Source organism: Photinus pyralis, unplaced genomic scaffold (assembly GCF_008802855.1).
Source record: "Photinus pyralis isolate 1611_PpyrPB1 unplaced genomic scaffold, Ppyr1.3 Ppyr1.4_LG7, whole genome shotgun sequence".
Taxonomy (NCBI): Eukaryota; Metazoa; Arthropoda; class Insecta; order Coleoptera; family Lampyridae; genus Photinus; species Photinus pyralis.
Genome location: NW_022170738.1, coordinates 7552764 through 7572007, shown reverse-complemented (window position 1 = coordinate 7572007; position 19244 = coordinate 7552764). Strand labels below are relative to the sequence as shown.

The 19244-nt window shown below is 34.7% G+C and overlaps 1 protein-coding gene across 2 annotated transcripts in view; it reads left to right on the top strand.

The window, feature by feature from the left end:
- LOC116175542 (octopamine receptor beta-1R-like) overlaps positions 1–7395 on the top strand; it is a 56662-nt gene extending 49267 nt beyond the window's left edge. For both annotated transcript variants that reach the window (XM_031493706.1, XM_031493707.1), the window contains exon 3: positions 6776–7395. In XM_031493706.1, the coding sequence (XP_031349566.1) occupies positions 6776–7136 (361 nt within the window). In that variant the 3' untranslated portion in view covers positions 7137–7395. The remainder of the gene's footprint in view (positions 1–6775) is intronic.
- The last annotated feature ends 11849 nt before the right edge of the window (positions 7396–19244 follow it).

The window sequence follows — 19244 nt, the reverse complement described above, 5'->3', positions numbered from 1 at the left end:
ACATTTAAATAATCTCATGAATTAATTATTTTATTAAGATTTTACAAATAGTATGACTAAATCCTCGACCAACTGAGAAACGACATGGACCCTCCGGATAATTTATAGTACCAAGATTACAGAGCCACCTTTCCCAGTAGGTATTTCAAAGAATCTTTTTTTCTGTTTTCCAAAAACTAATAGTACTAAATACCTATTATCAATAGTTTATCATTAAACAAGTCACCCGGAATCGATGGCATAACTGCATTAAATTTGAAATCTGTTGGTAAAACTGTTTCTCCTGTTTTAACTTTTTTAATAAACTTAAGTTTTGAAAATGGCATATTCTCCGATTGTCTGGTTTCGTAGCTACCTAATGAACCGAATTCAATGTGTATGTGTTCACAATGTCACTAGTGTACCAGCCACAGTTGCATGCGGAGTTCCACTGGGTGCTGTGTTGGGCGGTTCACGATGAATAAGCTTGCACTAAGTGTAAAAACTAAATTTATTTATTTTTCGTTAAAACATACAACGAACATTATACAAAATATTTATTTTAAGTGAAAGTTTGCTTGTTAGCGTGTCCCAAGTGTATAAAAATCGAGTTCCCCAAATTAAATATCTTGGTGTGTTAATGGATGCAAATTGTTCCTGGAAACCACTTATTTCCAATCTAAAACGCTACTCCCGGTTGAAGTGACCTCCCAAAGAACACTCGTTTTGTTTCTAAAAAAAATTTAAATCGTGCATCTTACCTTTAGAAAGCATTGAAATTTTATTAAAATAAATTAAGTTTTTTCGTCTTCAAATATCATCATTGTTATTAATTATTTTCAGTATTTTATGCGGCAACAAGCACCACAACACTGTTTTTAATAGGCACATTTTTTTCTTTACGTACCAGTTTTTTTTGCTATTGCATAAAGTATACCTTCTAATATAGCCTCAGGTCATATAACTTAAGGCGCTGATGCGGTACTTCTTGCGGTACCAATCTTAAGGGGTTTTTGAGAAAATAAGATATACACCAAATGAACGCGTTGATAATAGCTTTTAAAAAAATCGCGAACATTTGATAACTCCGTAAAAAATTGTTTTCTCTAAATATAAGATATCTTATAATAATAAGATAATCTTATAATTAGAGAAAACATTTAAAAAAGAAACACCGTCACGTGCGTCAAGTCATTAGCAGTGCCTACCATTAGTTTGTAAAAAAAATCAGCTTCCTTCATCCAACCGTTACCTAGTTAAATCCGTAAAAATTTCGTGAAAAACCAGGTTATGGCTGTGACCTTTTCACCTGGTCTTCAGAGTCACCATGTTATTGACAGCGCTAAATGCCGTCGCGTTTTGAATGTTGTCCTTTCTTGTCAGGTCGGCTGTCCGTCGTTGTTGCCTGCTACGGGCGCTGCCTGGTTGCTGATGATTGTACGCTGATGGTTTCCACTAGGCTGCCGTGTTTGCCAATTTTGCAAAATCCAGGGCAGCCAACCGACAGTTTGGATTTTGCTTCAACTATGGCAACCCATAATTCTGCCCTGTGTGTCCAAAAGATTAGTAAATTTTTTGAAAAAAAATACGCTATTATATTCGGTATGGCTGGCTGTCTGGCTGGCTGACGGCTGAGATGTCAACAATTGCAATAGCTAGAGACTTCAAATTTTCACTAAAACTTTTCTGCTATAGTGTAGACGTGCAAGCTCCAGTCTATTTTGAGTTAGATTACTCGTGAGATCGATAATTTTAAACTTTGCTAAAAAAAAATGCTGATCTATATTACCAAAAATGCTCTTTCATCATGCATATGCTGATTTGCAATTGGTTTTTCATCATGTCGGGTACTGGTTTTTTAAAATGCTTACCTTCCAGGCAATACTTGCCGCAATCTTTACCAAATAAATTCTTCACGTGCATTTATTGCACCTGAGGGTGATGTATTGGAGATGCAATTTGTAAAGTATTGTGAGCGGCTTTCGTTAGGAAATAACGTTCCCTCAGGCCAACGCTTAGAATATCAATAATACTGCGAGGACAGCACGTTTGGACTCTTTTTCCATTCCACTTACATCGATAAAAGAGAGAAATCGGTGCTAAAAGGATTTTAATATACTTCAATAAATACATTACCAAAAAGATTCTGTTCCCGATTTCTATTCAAATTGAATTGTCTTTGCTCGATCAGTTTTTACAAGATGGAATCGAGATTTATGTACCTACTTTGCATGTTCCTTTTGCAACGCGTTTAATCACGTTCATACAATGATTTGGAAATGAAGCTCAAGTGAGGCCGTGAGAAAATTATTTGAGAGGAAAATGCCACTAAGAAAAATAGTGCCTAGAGAAGACAAAAGAAAAGATTAATAACATCATTCACAGTGTGATTTATCCCACATTCGCGTTGACTGTTTCCTAACACACTCCACAAATTTTTTCGGTCTCGTCTACGTTTTGGTAATTAATAATGGCCACTTCAATTCTAAATTTTATAGTAGGACAAAGTCAACATGTATCACGTACTAAAAGTAAACATTATTGGAAAATCTCGACTGCAGAAGTTGAAGTTCAGTTGCAAAAACGGTCACTTACCCCTTGCTACTGCTACCAGAAACAGTGCATTACCTTTCAGATTCATCAATAGGTACGTATATGTTACTTTAGTGCCCTTTCCTTCTAATCACTTCCATTTCCCCTACCTTTTAACAAAACACTGCGCGTCCTCGAAAAATGCAACTGCACCTGTGTTTTCTAACGGGCGCGGCGATAACACGTCCTTATCTTGAAACTAATTAGCTTTGCAGCGATCAAAGAAAATTTTATCTACGGCCGGAGATAAACTTTTACAAATACTACGCAAATAATTTCAAGATGTTCTAGTTCCAGATAACTCACGTAATTTAAATTTACAATTACCAAAACAAAACGATTATTTAAACAAAATGAAACATCAAATAGTTAAATAATTCTGATACAACACAAAATTGACCTAGAATTCGAATGACATGATGTTGCTTAATCCCAATTTACATTTTAAAGTTAACAATAAATAAAAGTCACATACCCATAGTTATTATTAGTGCTGAAGCCAAATAAAACATCCTCGTCACGTTTAGTAAGAGTTTATATCTTTCGGCTGGTTGTTTGTTATATAAACAAATCGAATTGTGTTTCGAGCGAGTTAACACAACGGTAAATGGTAAGTGATAAATAGGACGAGATGCCCATAGTCCGCTCTAAATGGGGTTACAATTATCAAAGAAAGAGGTTTTATACGGTTATAAGGTATAAAACCTCTTTCTTTGGTAAATAATAATTACCTTTAACATCAACTTTACTGTTGGCCCAACGACAAAAAACTTGGAAAATTATTCCAACGCTCAGATTACATTTCAGGGTGGAAAAATTACAGTTAACTTGGGGATTCATGCTCAAAATGTAACCACGGCTAAAATGCACAAATGCATTTATGATTTTATTTATCAATTAAATTAATCTAAAAAAGTAGTAATATACTATAAATTAATTATTTCGCCAATTACATTCTAAATCAACACTAGACATATCTGCAAATTCCTTAAGTGATAAATTATTAAACTTAAAAACTAAATACATTAAACAGTATCGAAATATTCAATGGATTAGGCCTACATGGGATACCACGAAAAAAAAGCGCTCTATTAGCTGACCTCCTGGGTAGTGTGGAAATGGGTTTGTATAACAACACCATTTTAGGTGATGTTGGTTTGTACCATAATTATTGTTTATTGTTGCATTTGTAATTTCTTGTAACTTGTAACGTAGTTTTTTCAATAAATTGATTTCAATTTTTTATTTATTAATAAACAAATTGTTCTTTGTTTTTACTTCATTGGCATCGAAAATTCAAATTTCAGTATAACAGAGATAGGTGCCCTGTGTAAGGAAGAGAGAGAAAAAATTTCAATTTACCGCCTTCCGCCATATTGTTTTTCAGTCATTTGGTGTTTTGGTTAGAATTAAAATGTAATTAGATTTAATTAGTGGAATAAAAGTTCAATTGCGAGAATTAGGGTGTAGTAATTATTTTAATTTATTTTTTATTGATAATTTACATGGTGGTTAAAATACTAGTCTATAGCCACATAAACAGACCCATAATTCCCGCTGTCATAACAACGGGAGTTATAAAATCTAATTCCCTGTCAGAACAATAGGACTACTTTGACAATTAATTGACATTTACGGTAAAGTCAAACACAATGGTTAGCTTTCAATCGTGTAATATAAGTCAAAACCTACAGAAGGAACGAGAAGGACATTTCATAGGTGGTAACCATGTTATATTTCTTAAAATGGTCTTCCTTTACGATACTTAACTTCATTCATTTTGTAGGTTGTGATACAGATCCATTGTCGTAGCAATTGTGTGTAAAACAACATTTTGAAATTCATCTAGGTACTTTTCAGATTTCCGCCAGACAGTGAATGGCGAATCTTAGACTTCTTGGGCTTAAATCCCTGATTCTTATTTTTAAAAACGTTTTCAATTGCCCATACCTATAATCCAAAAGAACGTTTTAGTATTGTTCAAATTCGACTAATAATGTGTATAAATAATACCTTGAAATGTCTAGGTTCTCTCGCACACGCAGCATGGATCTAAGCATGGAGTAGTAGATCCACAAACAAGACGGTTTTCCCTGCTTAGATCGTTCACTAAAATACGCCAAAAGAATTTTTTCGTTAACAATCTTCAAGGATTTTTCCGATCGCAATTTACAAAACTTGGAGTATTCGGTTTCATATAATGTTTTGAAGTCGCCGGCACTAACTCCTTAAGAGCGTCTTCAGCTTCTTTTATTCCCCCCATGGGAACATCATCATCTTCATTCCCTTCCAACATTTTCCGTTCTTGAACAAACCCAAACGACACAAAAATTGCTTTCAAAATGACGGGCGCAGCATTTTTTGTTGTTTATATACGTAACTAGGTAACCATGGCAGTCGCAGCCAACCCCATATGCAACAACGCGAATCAGATGTGAAATTTTTATTTGCAAATTAATTTACTTTTCAACAGCAATTCTACTATTATCAATAAAAAATAAAACGTAGAATGTACCACGGGATAAAACGGAGTATAATTCCCCTCGGGAAACGCAATACCCTCGCGACTACGTCGCTCGGAGTATTACTGTTCCCTCAGGGAATTATACTCTTGTTTTATCCCTTAATACATTATCTACTATAAACGGCGAATTAATTAGTCAGTGGCTTGTTGCAGAAACAGAAAAGGTTGGCACCAGCTGAAGATATCTTTTGCATTTGCAGAAAACGATCTGAGAGGATTTGTTATTTCAGTCCCAGATTATAGTTTCATTAGACATATTTGAAGCAACGTTACTTAGCAACCTTTAAAGCTCGGAGTACTTTAATCGCATTTTTTTCGCTGTTTTAAACAGTGATTTTGATATAAATTTCTGTCCAATAACTCACAATTTCCAAAGCACGAATGTTTATTCCTTCCTTGACATCCACAATGACACAACTTTACTTAACTTTATCAAAACTCAATTGAAACATGAGTTCTGCCACGACTAAAACCCCAATGCCTTCCAGAAACTCTCTTCGAAATAATCCCTACCTATCCTGATTGATTAATTACCATTCACAAAAGGGCGCCTTAGTAATGAAAACGGCCATCTTTGATCACTGATTCGTATCTTTCGTTCCTGCCCTATGAATTAAATGAGAGCTGATGAAATTATCCAAGTCTATCCAAGCCCACAACAAGGCGAAATGGCTACTTTCTCAAAAATTCAACGACAAAATTCCAAATTAAGAGCTACCGTTACAAGTCATTTTGCACCGTCCTGTTACATTATTAAACTAAATAATTATTATAAGGACAATTTCATTCCATCAATATAATCCATTTAAGTGGATAGTATTTATGGGGGCTATCATTGGTCGCTATGTTACTTGTCACATCAAAGTAACATTAAAAAAGCAGAAAGTACTAAATTTCTAAGAAATACATTAAAATTTGAATTAAATTTGTGAAAAGAAGAGAATCTCCTTTAAATAGGTATTTATTGAAGTGTATATTAAAATCCTGTTCGTAATGTATTATTTCTCTCATTTATGAAGAAAATGTGCCATCCTTGCAATAGATTCGTCTACCCAATAAATTAACTTCAGAAATACGAAGTGTACGTAGACGTATAACAGACATACCTACCTCTCAGATTTATTTATTTGAGCATGGCCAATTACTATGACTGCATTATCATTTCCATCTAGTTGCACACCGTATTGCTCTGGATAACGATTTAGATTACTGAAGTGAACTTAATTTATGTGTGCCTTATACATGTATATATATAATCGAGTTGTAGAGGAATTCCTTTGCACTAAGTAAACCTTAAATCTTAAAGCAAAGCAGTATAGATGAAACAAAAGCTTTTAGTTTCAGTTTGTAAACCAATGAAAGAAAGATGCGCATCTATAAGCACATCAAAAATTCATTACAAGCAAGGATCACAATGGAAATGGTCTCGATATTTTTATTACATCAACATTCAGTGCATGCATCATAAAATCTAAATGGAAATTGAATTGCCTTTTAGGCATTAATACATCTCAATACTGTTATTACCAATAAATGACTTTTAGAAACCGTTCCGATGCCTCTTTTTCAAATAACTAAGTAAACCAAATCAGACCAATCCCGCCCTAGTGCAAGATATGGTAATACCTAATAATATCATTCATTATGTGCACACGTACTAACAATTGACTTTTGTTCCAGGTACGTGATTACAAGTTTGTGTGGACCAACCTGCTACAATCCCCAATCAGTCATAACTCTCGTCTTTTGGGTCGGCTACTTTAATTCGGCACTCAACCCCCTAATATACGCGTATTTCAATCGAGAGTTTAGAATAGCTTTCAAAAAGACTTTACACACATGCTGCCAGATTACGTCCAAACGTATCTGCTGTCGGCGAAGACCACGCTCCGATCCTGTCACTTACAGTAACGCGTCGAGCGAAATACACATGAACAATCATCTCAGAACCGATCTCAGGATTACCGAAGGGAACCAAAGACTAAGTTATAACGTTTCAGAGGGCGAAACCGTAAATTTACAAACTGAAGCTGTTATATAGATAATTAGTACGTAGCTGTAAGGTGTATTAATTAAAGCGATAATTTTTGTTAAGATTTTGTTAATAATCATATCAGAAAAGGCATTCGTCTAGATGCGAAATATGATTAAGGTTGTTTATAGAGATTTCTACTGCAACCAACGCGATAATTGCCAAAATACAAAACAAAGACACTAATGTAGTACTCAAAGTATGCGAATTTTGTATTTTTTTTAATTTTTTTTTTAACCTTTAAAAGTTTGTCAAATAGTTTTTTAGAGAGTGTAGTTAAATTTGCCTTTATTTATTTAAAAGATGTAGTTATTTACAGATGATAATAAATTATATCATGTATTAATAGAACATACTATATTTTTGCACTTTATCTCAGGGTCAAGAAAAATAGTCACAAGGATAACGATACGCAAAGGCGCTAGATATGCAAGTAAATATTTTATTTACATAAACCAACAGTCCAATTTTTTTGTTAACATATAAAAGGTTAGAGTCTATATTGATCAACAGTTGTTTGAAATTCACTTTTTTAATTCAAATTTCCCGCGCTTTCTTCTATCCGATATGACGACTATGCCGGTATATGCCGCATCAACCACAGAGAAGTAAACGATGATTGTAAAGTGTAACAAATTAAATGATGGAATAAATAAAAAGTAAGCACAGTTTTGTGCACCACGAATATGACCGCCACGTAAAAAAATGCTTCAACGCGCAGTATTGCCCTCGATGGGATGTTATCAGTCCCCCTCTTTCATAGTCTAAGGTATCAACAAAGAGCTTCCACCGGAAGTACGATAAAAATGTGATCACAACGAAATTTGGCATTTGTGTGGTTATGAGCAAAACACTGACGATACAAGAATTATTTTTGGGAAATAGGAAAATGTCAGGCTGTTATTTTTAAAGTGTGTGCTTAAAATGTCAGAATCGAACATTGAATTCGCTATTTTTATGTTCAAACCGCATGCCAATTTTTTTAGAGATAAGAATCTTTTTCGCGCTTTTGGGTTAGAACTGAGCCATTTTGGATTAGCAAGTAAAAAAGTTATCGCGAAAGTCGGAATGTTGGTATAATTCAGGTAACATATCGGTAACAGATATTTATATAGTCAAAGATAAAAAAGGTAAGTTTGATACAACGTACTAATAACCTAAGGAGTAACTACAAATTAACGAGTCAGTAAGTAAAATATCATCAAAACCATTGGCGTACCGACGTGGAGGTATTCATATATTGTGAAACATCACACTATATAGTCATTTGCAATACACATAACAAAACAATGCGGTTACGGATTTCATAAAAAAAGAAGGCGTATTTGTTCAGCAAAAAAACACTCATGGAGATATTGAATGAATTTGTTTAATTGTTATCGAACGCTTATGCGAGGTGTGTAAACGAACTTTGTTATAGTCCAATTCGATTGAAGGATCTTTCTTATTAATTTGATTTGTGTGTGAGAATAAATTTTGTCTGTGTTCATGTAAATCGTATGTTTATTCGAACCCTTTCACGATTCAGATAGATGTCTCATGCTTTGATCCGTACCCAAAGTTCGTTTTAGGTGTCTTCAAAATTTATTTCAGTAATTATTCTTGGAATTTAAGGAATTTGATCGGGAATTGTGCCGAGATTCAGATGTTTTCTAGGAAAAAAGAGAGCTAGCTAATAGTGTTGCGTATATGGTTGATTTTGGCCAGGCCACTGCACGCAGTATTATTATTTGCTCTCCCAACGTGGGGCACTGCATTTTTTTTATGCGCCCCGAATGTTAGGGTCACAGCCATACATAATTGATGATCTATAAAAAAATTTACCCTTAATAAAATGTGATTTGAAACTTCTACTGATACTTTGAAAACTTATAATTCATTTAATATACAAAAATAATCATTGAAAAAGATCTTGTTATCGTATTCTAATGTATCTGACCGTGCTTAGTATACAGTTAAACAAAACATGTTAATTACTCAGCATAAAATAGTATAAATTTTGGGACCAATTCCATTAGATTATTCGTATTCCATTTTCTCTCTGTTGTAAATTTTGCATTGTATACTGAATTGGACACATTTATAGAACGTAAAACAAATATTCATTGTACTCGTAGTATTGGCAATTTCATTATTTATTAACTAAGTTATGGCATTATATTTCAGTACAGAGAGGGAAAGTCTATTACACTTCTGAAGTTATATCAATTTCGATCACACGAATGGTATAAAAGCGTATCGGTATATTTCATCGTATGTTTTGATTTAGATCTGCGTTTCAATGCAATTCGTGCTTTAAATTAGAGTATTGTTTATTGTGATAGTGGTGTGTCCAACAAATACATGAAAGAACATGGTGTGACAATTGCTTTGTTTGAGGACTGAATAGAACATAATATAGCATCGTGTTCTCGTTTCAAACTGATTAATTTATATGTGTAATTATGCACTCTTAAATTTGTGTTATTAGTATAATGGTGAGCATTATTTTATATTGATTTGTATCCCACAACGTTTATATCAATTATTGCCATCAAAACAGACCCCAGCAACTATATTTTGTGGAGATGCTGAATAAGTGATGCCTCCGATAGCGTTCGTGTAGAATTTATTCAAAATGGGGTCTATGGGGTGGAAGTAACTGAAAATAGTGTTGCTGGGCTTCAAGATTCTGTGCGATTTGGAGGTCCTCCTGGCAGCGCTTCCAGCGTCATGTCAACTCAGAGAAGATTTTCATTCCTTACTAGGTTATACAGTGTTACTCCATCCACCCTATTGTCCAATTTAGCTACCCGAAGCTGTAACTTTTTTTGGGTCGCTGGGGGATATTATTCCTTGAAGACATTTTACGACGATGGGGATGTAATTAAACAAGAGAAATCCTAGCTCCAGTGGCAGAGGTGAGGGGAAGGTGTTCTGGTCCTCTAGTGTTAAATTCAATATGGTTTAGTTTGCCTTTCCTCACGTTTATATTTTATGCTAATGGTTTTTAAAAACTGGGAGTTTATCGGATAATCGCATCCACTCGACAGTTTTTATACCCGAAACTATCATAAAAATCCATCCAGAAAGTTTGAAACCTACGTGAATGTGTATGTGCTGAAACAACTTCAGAAGTTTGCTAATCTACCCTTCTTGTTACAATACGCATGAACGTCACACCGTCAGCACAGAATTATTACCTATAAATTTTAAGATCAATAATTTCGTACACTGTAACAAGCTTCTGCGAAAATTGCACAGCTTAGCTATTCTTTTTTTTTTCTGTAGATGGAACAAGTTAGGAGAAAAATATAATATAAAAATAAAGAGAAGAAGAATGCAAGTTTATAAATGAAGATAATATTGACGTTCATTGTCACTCCCAACCGCACTTTTATACTAAACTACATAAAATCGTTTGTCTTTGAAGTATTTGAACATAAAAACGTAACATTTCCAATATAAAACAACCGAGCGTCAGATTGAATTTTCTTTGTTTCGGCATTCGAATGCACGATTCAGAGATAAAAGGCGATGTAGTATGCCTGAGAGCAAGTTTTTAAGTATTTTCGTGCCAACAAAACATCAGCTACACAATTTCCTTTTAATTTTAATATTCATTATTTCATTGAATTCCAGGTTGAACGATTTCTACTAGTGTAAACAACATTTAAACGCATTTTGTACATTCTCGGGTGGAGAAGAACTTTAAAAGAACTCGATGAAAACTTATGAGCAAATTGAGCCGTACAAGGAATTTTAAGGAAATCCGAGCGCATCCTTGATTCCCCACTTACGGCTAATAAATTTGAACTCATTGACATGAAAATCTCCACTGGAAATTTCAAGACCAAATAATCCTGGCTAATAGGTTCCGAAGTGAGAAGGGGCTTTAATCCTATTTACTAATGAATGAAGCGACTGAGTTCAAAATTATAAAGATAATAGAGGATGTTTAAAATGCAGTTGAGAGGAATTTAAGAAACGCTTAAAAAGTAATTAAGAAAAGCTCAGAAGAACGTAGAGGAAAAAGAATTTTCGAAATTTAGAGCAACTTAAGGAGAAGTATTTTAGGAGGGTTCCACGAGAACTTAAGACAACTTTGATGAGGATTGAAGGATCTTGACTCTGACGTAAAAAGGCTAAAATACCGTAAATAAATACCTCTACTTTTTTTCGTGAGATAAGTTACGCACGCACTCAAAAATCACCCGTACAGCCGCGTCGTTAATTTGCACCGCTTAATAAAGGGATCAACACCATCACTCTAATTTTCTCGCTTCGTTACCGATCGACGAAGTACGAATAAGCAAGTAATTCGCTAAATTAATGCCCATCTCCTTCGCTTATCAATGCAGATGCCGTTTTATAGAGACTGTCCAATTAATTTGTCCGATAACAGCTTTTACACAACACATTGACCCAGATAAGACTTCGCTCAAAGTCGGGGCGGGATTTGTATCCTAAATAATACACGTGCGCCCGGCGTAACCCTTTCCCAAATAGGTATGAGCTTCATCTTAACACTTCAGGATGTCATCTCCAAGACGCATTCAACCCCAATCGCCGACTGGAGTGTTCGGAGGTCTAAGAGAGCTCAGCCCCAGCTCGGGGAACACATTTCCGGTAAGCTACCTAATTAATTGTCGATGATCGCGGATAAGCAAATCGCCATGTTTGTGTACGTGACCATCGAGCGAGAAAGACGACCAGTCGAACTTAATGCTGCCAGCCACCCTTTATGATCGTACGCGTAGATTTATAATGAAAGGTGAATGAAATTTACACAACAATATTAATAATAAGCCAAGGTAAATAAAATTATTTTAGCCTAGAGCCCAATGCTCGACACATCCAAATTTGAAAGGAAATATGTTATGCGATTGTCAAAAAACCCGCCCCCATAACATTCGCCTCAAGTATAGATTTTCTTCCGCAAGATTAATCCGCGGAAATTTTCCCCTGAAATATTTCCCTCGGGAACAATCAAGTTGGGAAGATCTGCTCGGGATAGATGGGCACCTTGGAAGATTCACTTCCAAAGAAAACCCACCATCTTGTAGTACTCGCTCGCTAGGAACTTGCTTGGAACTCGTCGCCCCAGGGAAATTCGACTCCGTTAGAATACTCGCCACTCACTTGCTCCAAAGGAAAAAATAGCAAAGTTCCTACGCGCGTGATAACATTAGCCACAATCAAGTTTCCTGTAGAACAAGAAACCCCATTTCCAGGTAATTGGCCCCAGGAAATTAATACCTGCAGAAAAATTCTACCATGCTATAGTGCACTCGCCACTCACTCGTTCCAGAAGAGAGTTTATACATAAATAAGTTCGACAAACGGCTAACTCGTCATGGAAATAAGAGCATCCGCCATGTTAATTCCGTTTGAGTATTTTTTCAAAGGAAAAGTCATCTCCAGAAAAAATTTCATTCCAAAAGATTTTCCCTGGAATGTTTCGCCTACGGAATACTTGCATCTAGAACCATCATACTCTGAAACTTCTTCCCAGAGCCCACTAAATACCCGCCCGGAAAGATTCACGTCGGAATATCTTCGAAACATCCCATCGCGGAAGATTCACTTTCAAGAAAATTTCATGGCGACATCCTAAAGTACAATCTCTTTTTTCAACCAATCCTGAACGGCTGTTAATTATCTCAAAAACAAAACGATCAGCATTGAAAGCTACTGCGTAAAAGTGACACCTTTTTCATTGCTTCCAATCATCCAGATAAATTCTTTGCAAAATCATGGACAATATTTGATTGATACTTCAGAACTTTGCCATTTTTATACAAATTTTAATTTTAATTTTTCGGGAAAAAATTGAAAAATTTAAAAACCAAATCTAACGCTCTCGTTACAACCAGTTTTTCTTTCTACAATTCAAACGCCAAAACTCTATGAATCAGTTGGCACGTGGATCATCGCGGATTTTTATTATACTCTGGGGGGGGGGGGGGGAAAATTAAAGAAATTAAAAATTTCAGTCCTTATCAACGTTTATCACAAATTAAAAAATGGATATGTAATTCGCAGTCCTTATCAGTCCTTATCAACGTTTATCACAAATTAAAAAATGGATATGTAATTCGCAGTTGATTCAAATGTGAAATAAATTATAGATTAGTAACGGTTGCTAACCTTTTAGTTCGCTTGCCTTTCAATCAATCAAGTAGCGGAAAATATTCCTATAATTGTGGCTATTTACTTCCAACGACCCACCTAATTACTTATGATACTTGTCGACCGCCGAACAGGAAATATTTTCAAGCGATGAAGGTACTGTTGAGGAGCAAAAAAGTGCGCAACAGAAATACAAAATTCATTTTCGTAAAGTGAAAAATCCACACTTTTTAATAAAGCAAAGCAAAGGAAAATTGTTGCCCAATACTACGAAATGATATTATAGGAAAGTCAATTTTGTCTGAAATTGATATAGCTATTGCTCCATGGAACGCCGGCAGACAATTCCAATTCTTCGTTTGTGCTCTTGTCGGTAATGAAATATTTTACCGTTTCGAGAGTTTTCATTTGGTCTTTCCCTTTTAGTATGCCTTATCCTTTTTGGAAACTTTCTAAAGCGTGAGAAAATTATGGAGCAATTTATCACGCGCCTTACGAAATAAGACGAAAATAAGTCGCCCTGATCAATTTAAATGCGAAAATGATAATTTCGAGCATTTCTAAGCAAACTTATAATTGCTTAATTAAATGTCTTTCAAATTTATGTGGACGAGTAATTTATACATACAACTTTTGTGTTGCATTTAATTATTGCAAAGTTTATAATTACGCGATGGGGTTGCTTTATAGAAATTTACATGTTTATAACGTAGAAGTACGTGCAGCTTTCAGTTGTGCCTTAATGAAAAAGAAGGAATTCACTTTTTGTTTTTATTTTATTAAACGTAAATTAGTGCATCAGAATGCAGAGTATTAAAATGCCAACACTGGCTCGGAATTTTCATAATAAAATCCCCTGCATGTCTGTCTTCTTACCTAAGATGAATAATTTCGAGTCATTATTAACAATACTCCAAACCGCTCACCTTAAATATTACGTAAATAAAATAGAAATTTCTTTTCCTTAGGTCGCTTATACATCATAAACCTATAAACTCGACGATGGTATTAAATGCGAAAAGGTCATAACTTTCATTGGAATTTAATATAAACGGACCAATATTGAATTGCTGAATTTAGGGGACATCAATATAAATGGCTTGAATGAAATTTATGCGGAAAACGCGAAGCTTTTGATTTTAATTTAGAACTAAGATCGGTCATTAGGGACTTTAAATTTATTCGGTTTTTATACGAAAAGGTGATGATATTACTGCTCACTTATCATTCTACGTGTTAAAAGATTATCAGATAATCCGCCCTAATAGTTTCCTTTTACTTTCGCTTTTATAATTGTGAGTTGTGAAGAGCCTACAACTAGTGCAGGAAAAAAGCAAAAGATCAAACAGAATTCCAAAGCAAAACTTATTGCATCCATCACTAATACGCTCATATTTATCACATTTTATTGTTTAACCAAAAATTAAGCAAAATTTCCAGCACAACCGAATCTATCCCAAAGACTAAAGACGAGCGACAAACGCCGTAAATTACACTTTTATGGTCTAAACATGGTGTAATGGTTTTAGTTGAAGGCCTCACTTATGTAAAATAAAAATTATGTATTTACTTGCGGTTTGATTTTAAAAGCGCCCCTACTCGAAAACGTTCCTTTGCGTAAATGTTATCACTCGTAAATGAGTGACCTTTTATTACAAATTAGGCCAAAATTACCATTCAATCATCAATCTGATTTTACTTAGACGCTGCTTAACGGCGCGATTGAAATTGAGTAACAACTAGCTGGTTTTCGTACTTTCGCACAAAAGAAAACTAGTTACACTTTACAGCGACTATATGAACTGACACGAAAGAATTGTGTGTAGTGGTTCTTGAATTTTTTCACCGTTAATCCTCGCAAACACACGTAATAAAATTTCTCGTGCACAAAGTGGTACGCGCCTGCTCTTATAACTTCACTAAAAATTCAATTTCAGCGCACTTAAACTGGTTCGCGAAAATCAACTAAGAATGAAGCTTCAAAAATAGAAAAATTCACGTACAGCTCGCTAGTCTTCGAATATAAATTTTAACGCACCCAAATAGTACGTTTCGACTTGCGGACTCAAACAAGAATCTAATTTTTAACGAACTCAAATACAACGTGTCGACTCTTCAAAAATCTAACCCCCTTACAATCCGGTCTCTCTTCGCTTATCTCGCACCGCACACTTGTATCAAGAACGTGAACATTGTTACCGCCAGACATACTTTCGTTTACGTTCGCTATGAAGCGGTAAATGTGTAAATTTTCTTATTATAAATTCGACAAAAAATTTCCGGTTTTCCGAGCCACCTTATACCAGTATAGAGATCATACACACATTTTTCCAAATTTCCGGCATTTTTTATTAACCATTTAGTAGTATACTTGACAGTTGACGGTTTACTGTTCAGTATTTCATTCCTTGCGATTAAACATGCCCCAGTTACATAGGTTGAGTATGCATAGCTATAATATATGCATTAGTTTATAAATTTAAGAAGCATTGCCTATAGCATTTGGGTGAATGTAATATTCACAGACAGTTTCAAACTTATTACTGTGGGAAAATTTGCACATACATAATATAATATGGACTGGGAATTGACTAGAGACTACATTTTCTGCATAGGAAAATGTTAACGGTACAAGTAAATCGCATCTTTCGTGCCATAATTGTATTTATTATTTATTCAATCAGGCGTTCGACTTAATTAAATCAGTTTCCAGCTCGACCCCTATTAACTCAGACAAAGCTGCGTATTGTGATTTAGTTAATGTGTAATTAAAGTTTAGATTGATATACCGTCAGAATTGCAGAAATCAATAATAGATACACGAACATAAACAGACCGAAGGTACGTAATAGAATTATTATTGACGTTTCGACGGGTGCAACTTGACAAGATATATTTGAGATTAATGCCTTTTTGTCTTTCTTGATTGTGGATAATTGAGACGTAGACACCCACGACACTTTTATGCATGGGGTTTGAAATATCCCTTATATATTATGATTCTTATATGAAAAAAAAGTTGCATAGTGACCCCCTCCCCCTTTTTCAAAAATATAAAATGTACGACTTGTTGAGTGAGACATCATTTAATAAGACATAACTATTTAAAAAATTTTAGAAAATAAAATTTGTATAGACTTGTCCAGAAATAATAAGTTATACACAAATACACATGGGAAACACTCAGACAAAGATCAATTATAGACTATTTTATTGTAAAACAAAAATCAAGTATGAAAATACAAGACTGTCTAGTGAAAAGAGGACCTACTGTTGGATCGGATCACTGCATGCTTGAATTGAAAACGGTTTGGCCCATTACACCTAATCCTAACAGATCATTAAAAAATAAAACTCAAAAAGAACAAAATCTGAGAGAAGACTGTATTAGAACATTATAAAAAACCAGATTAAATAATAAATTAAGAACTTACCAGTAAGTCGAATAAGAAAAAACAAAAACCCTTTTGAATGACAGAGGAGGTAGAAAAAATGACAAGGGAAAAAAAGAAATTATTATAATTAACTAAAAAATCACACATGAAAGGCGAAAGGGATATAAAGGAGAAAAACAAAAAACTGAGAAGTAAAGAAATAAAAAACCAGTACTGGGGAGAGATGCAGCCAAATTCAAACCATGATTTGATTTTTGAGGGCGTACGTCATTTTCACCTTATGTTTTCAACTATCCTTTTGCAGTTTTATTCGTTTCAATATATTATCCTTGCAGAATGCAGGAACCATTTGTCGCAGTTGTCCACGTCTGGGTTCCCAACTTCAATTCTCTCATTGCAGCGAACCTCGAGAAGGAAAAGGGAATTGATCACGGCTAGTCAGGGGAAACGGGTCTTCCAGTGAAACCCCCACCCAGGTTGGAAAGAGCTGGTATAATTGTTGGCGGCGGGCGTGCATAGGTCACGCCAAAAAGTAAATGAAAATATAAACTGAAAATAAAATAAGAATAAAAACTTTGTGAATCCTCAAGTGCTAGTGGGTGTAAACATTTCTTTTGTATTGGCAAAGAATATACGTATACACAAACGATATTTAATTGCATAAAACAATAAATTAATTGGAAATTCTGGGCAAGGTTACACTTAACTAAATTCAAATTTTTAGCACAGCTGATTACTTATAAGCTACAAAAAATAAAATAAAACCAATTTACAGTTGAATATTTCGTGCAAGCAATTGCAGAGCAATTCGTCACGAGGATAGCAAAATTGTACAGTAACCGAAAAGACACGACTCATTACATGAAAGGTACATCCAAGAACTGCAATGTCAAAATCAAACCCTAATTCAATTAACTCAAACTTACGTAACCCACTAATGAATGGGTTTCGGGTTGCGATATAGGTAAAAGAAAGATAGGTAATTGAGTCAAAACATATGGCATAACCTAAAAATAAACGTATTAACAAATAAGGAATCCTATGAAAATAAATTTACCCCGAAAGGATACGACCATTCAATATTCACGTAAATAAAAAATTTAGAAAATTTTAGCTCTGGAATTTTACACTTCAGATATCAACATATTACGCAAAATAGAACCTGTCACTTCAACGACAAAAGCAACAGTGATATTTTATCCATCCAAATAGTACCAACCACTCCTAACACATTAAGAGCGCACTCAGTCAGTAACCCAAACCAGGAATACATTCAACGAAACAACGAGACGTTACATCATGCACACGTGTACCGCTCAAAACCTCGAAACGGACAAATAGGTTACGTTTTCTTATATAGCAGAATTATCCTCATTCATGGTAGGTCATTTCACCCCCTTATTTTCTCACTTGGCTTGTAGTCTAAATGCTTTCCAAAAGACTTTGAAATGATGTAGAAATGCGGTGATTATCTTCATCGATTGACCTAATTTTAATCCAAAGGTGCTGCGTGCCTATTTCGATTGCTAATGTAAAGTGGTTGGTCTTCAGATACGTGAAGCTGACAATCTAATTAATAAATTCATTTATAATATGTTAACTTTCACATAAAGTAAATTAGCCGTACCGCAATAGAGATCTATGCCTTGCACATTTTAAAAAACTTAAATTAACTTGTATAATGAGTCAAAAAAATGATCTTGTATAATATGAAACTAAATTTGGTTTGTCAAAAAATTTTGGATGGGAAACCTGAAGTTTTAATGTTACATTTACTATGCGGGAACGTTTGTACAGTCATTTGTCCCAAAAGGGATATTAATTACGTTGAAATTATGACTAATCACAACCAAAACAAGACTTGAATGCTCGGCAAATAAACAGTTTGTGGGGAAATAAGGGTAAATTACGTTAATGGTAAGAGTGACTAATTAATTTCCCCCTTCTGAACATATGCACCAGGAGCGTTCCTCGCTCCCTACGCTATTCGTTACAGGACCGCAAAGTTACTCGCCGATATTACTCGCTCATAGGAAATTGAAAATCCTTGAAAGGTCTCGTAAAATCCGTCGACGAATTAATAAATCTTAATAAATATTAGATGTTGTGTCTTTATCGAGTAATGAAAAATTAACTTCATGCTTTTCATTAATGGCCCTTGTTACCCTTGGGAACGGTTTTATAGAGGGGCCATGATGTATTCACTAAAAGAGCGGCATTACAAGGCTCTTGATTGTTTCGCTATAAAACACTCTAACGAAATCTAAGCAGTTATTTAATTTTCAGGGTTGTCGACTAATTAAGCTAAAGAGAATATATTACAAGATACTCCTTAGTTAATTAGTTGCAGCTGCCTACTTCGTTAAAATTGTTATTGTTCCCTCAGAATAAGCGTCTACAAACTTAGTAGATTACATAACAATCCTCCCACTCAGTTTCCGGTTTTTCGCCGTTAGATAATATTAAGTACGGTATTATCCCAAAGAAATTGTTTTTCTGTCGTTTCGGTTTTTAAAAAGGCATCTTGGTAATACCGCAGCAGCTTGGTCTCCTAAAATTCGCGAAGGCTCATTGAAAATTCAATTAAAGTAAAAATGTAAATCATTTCCGA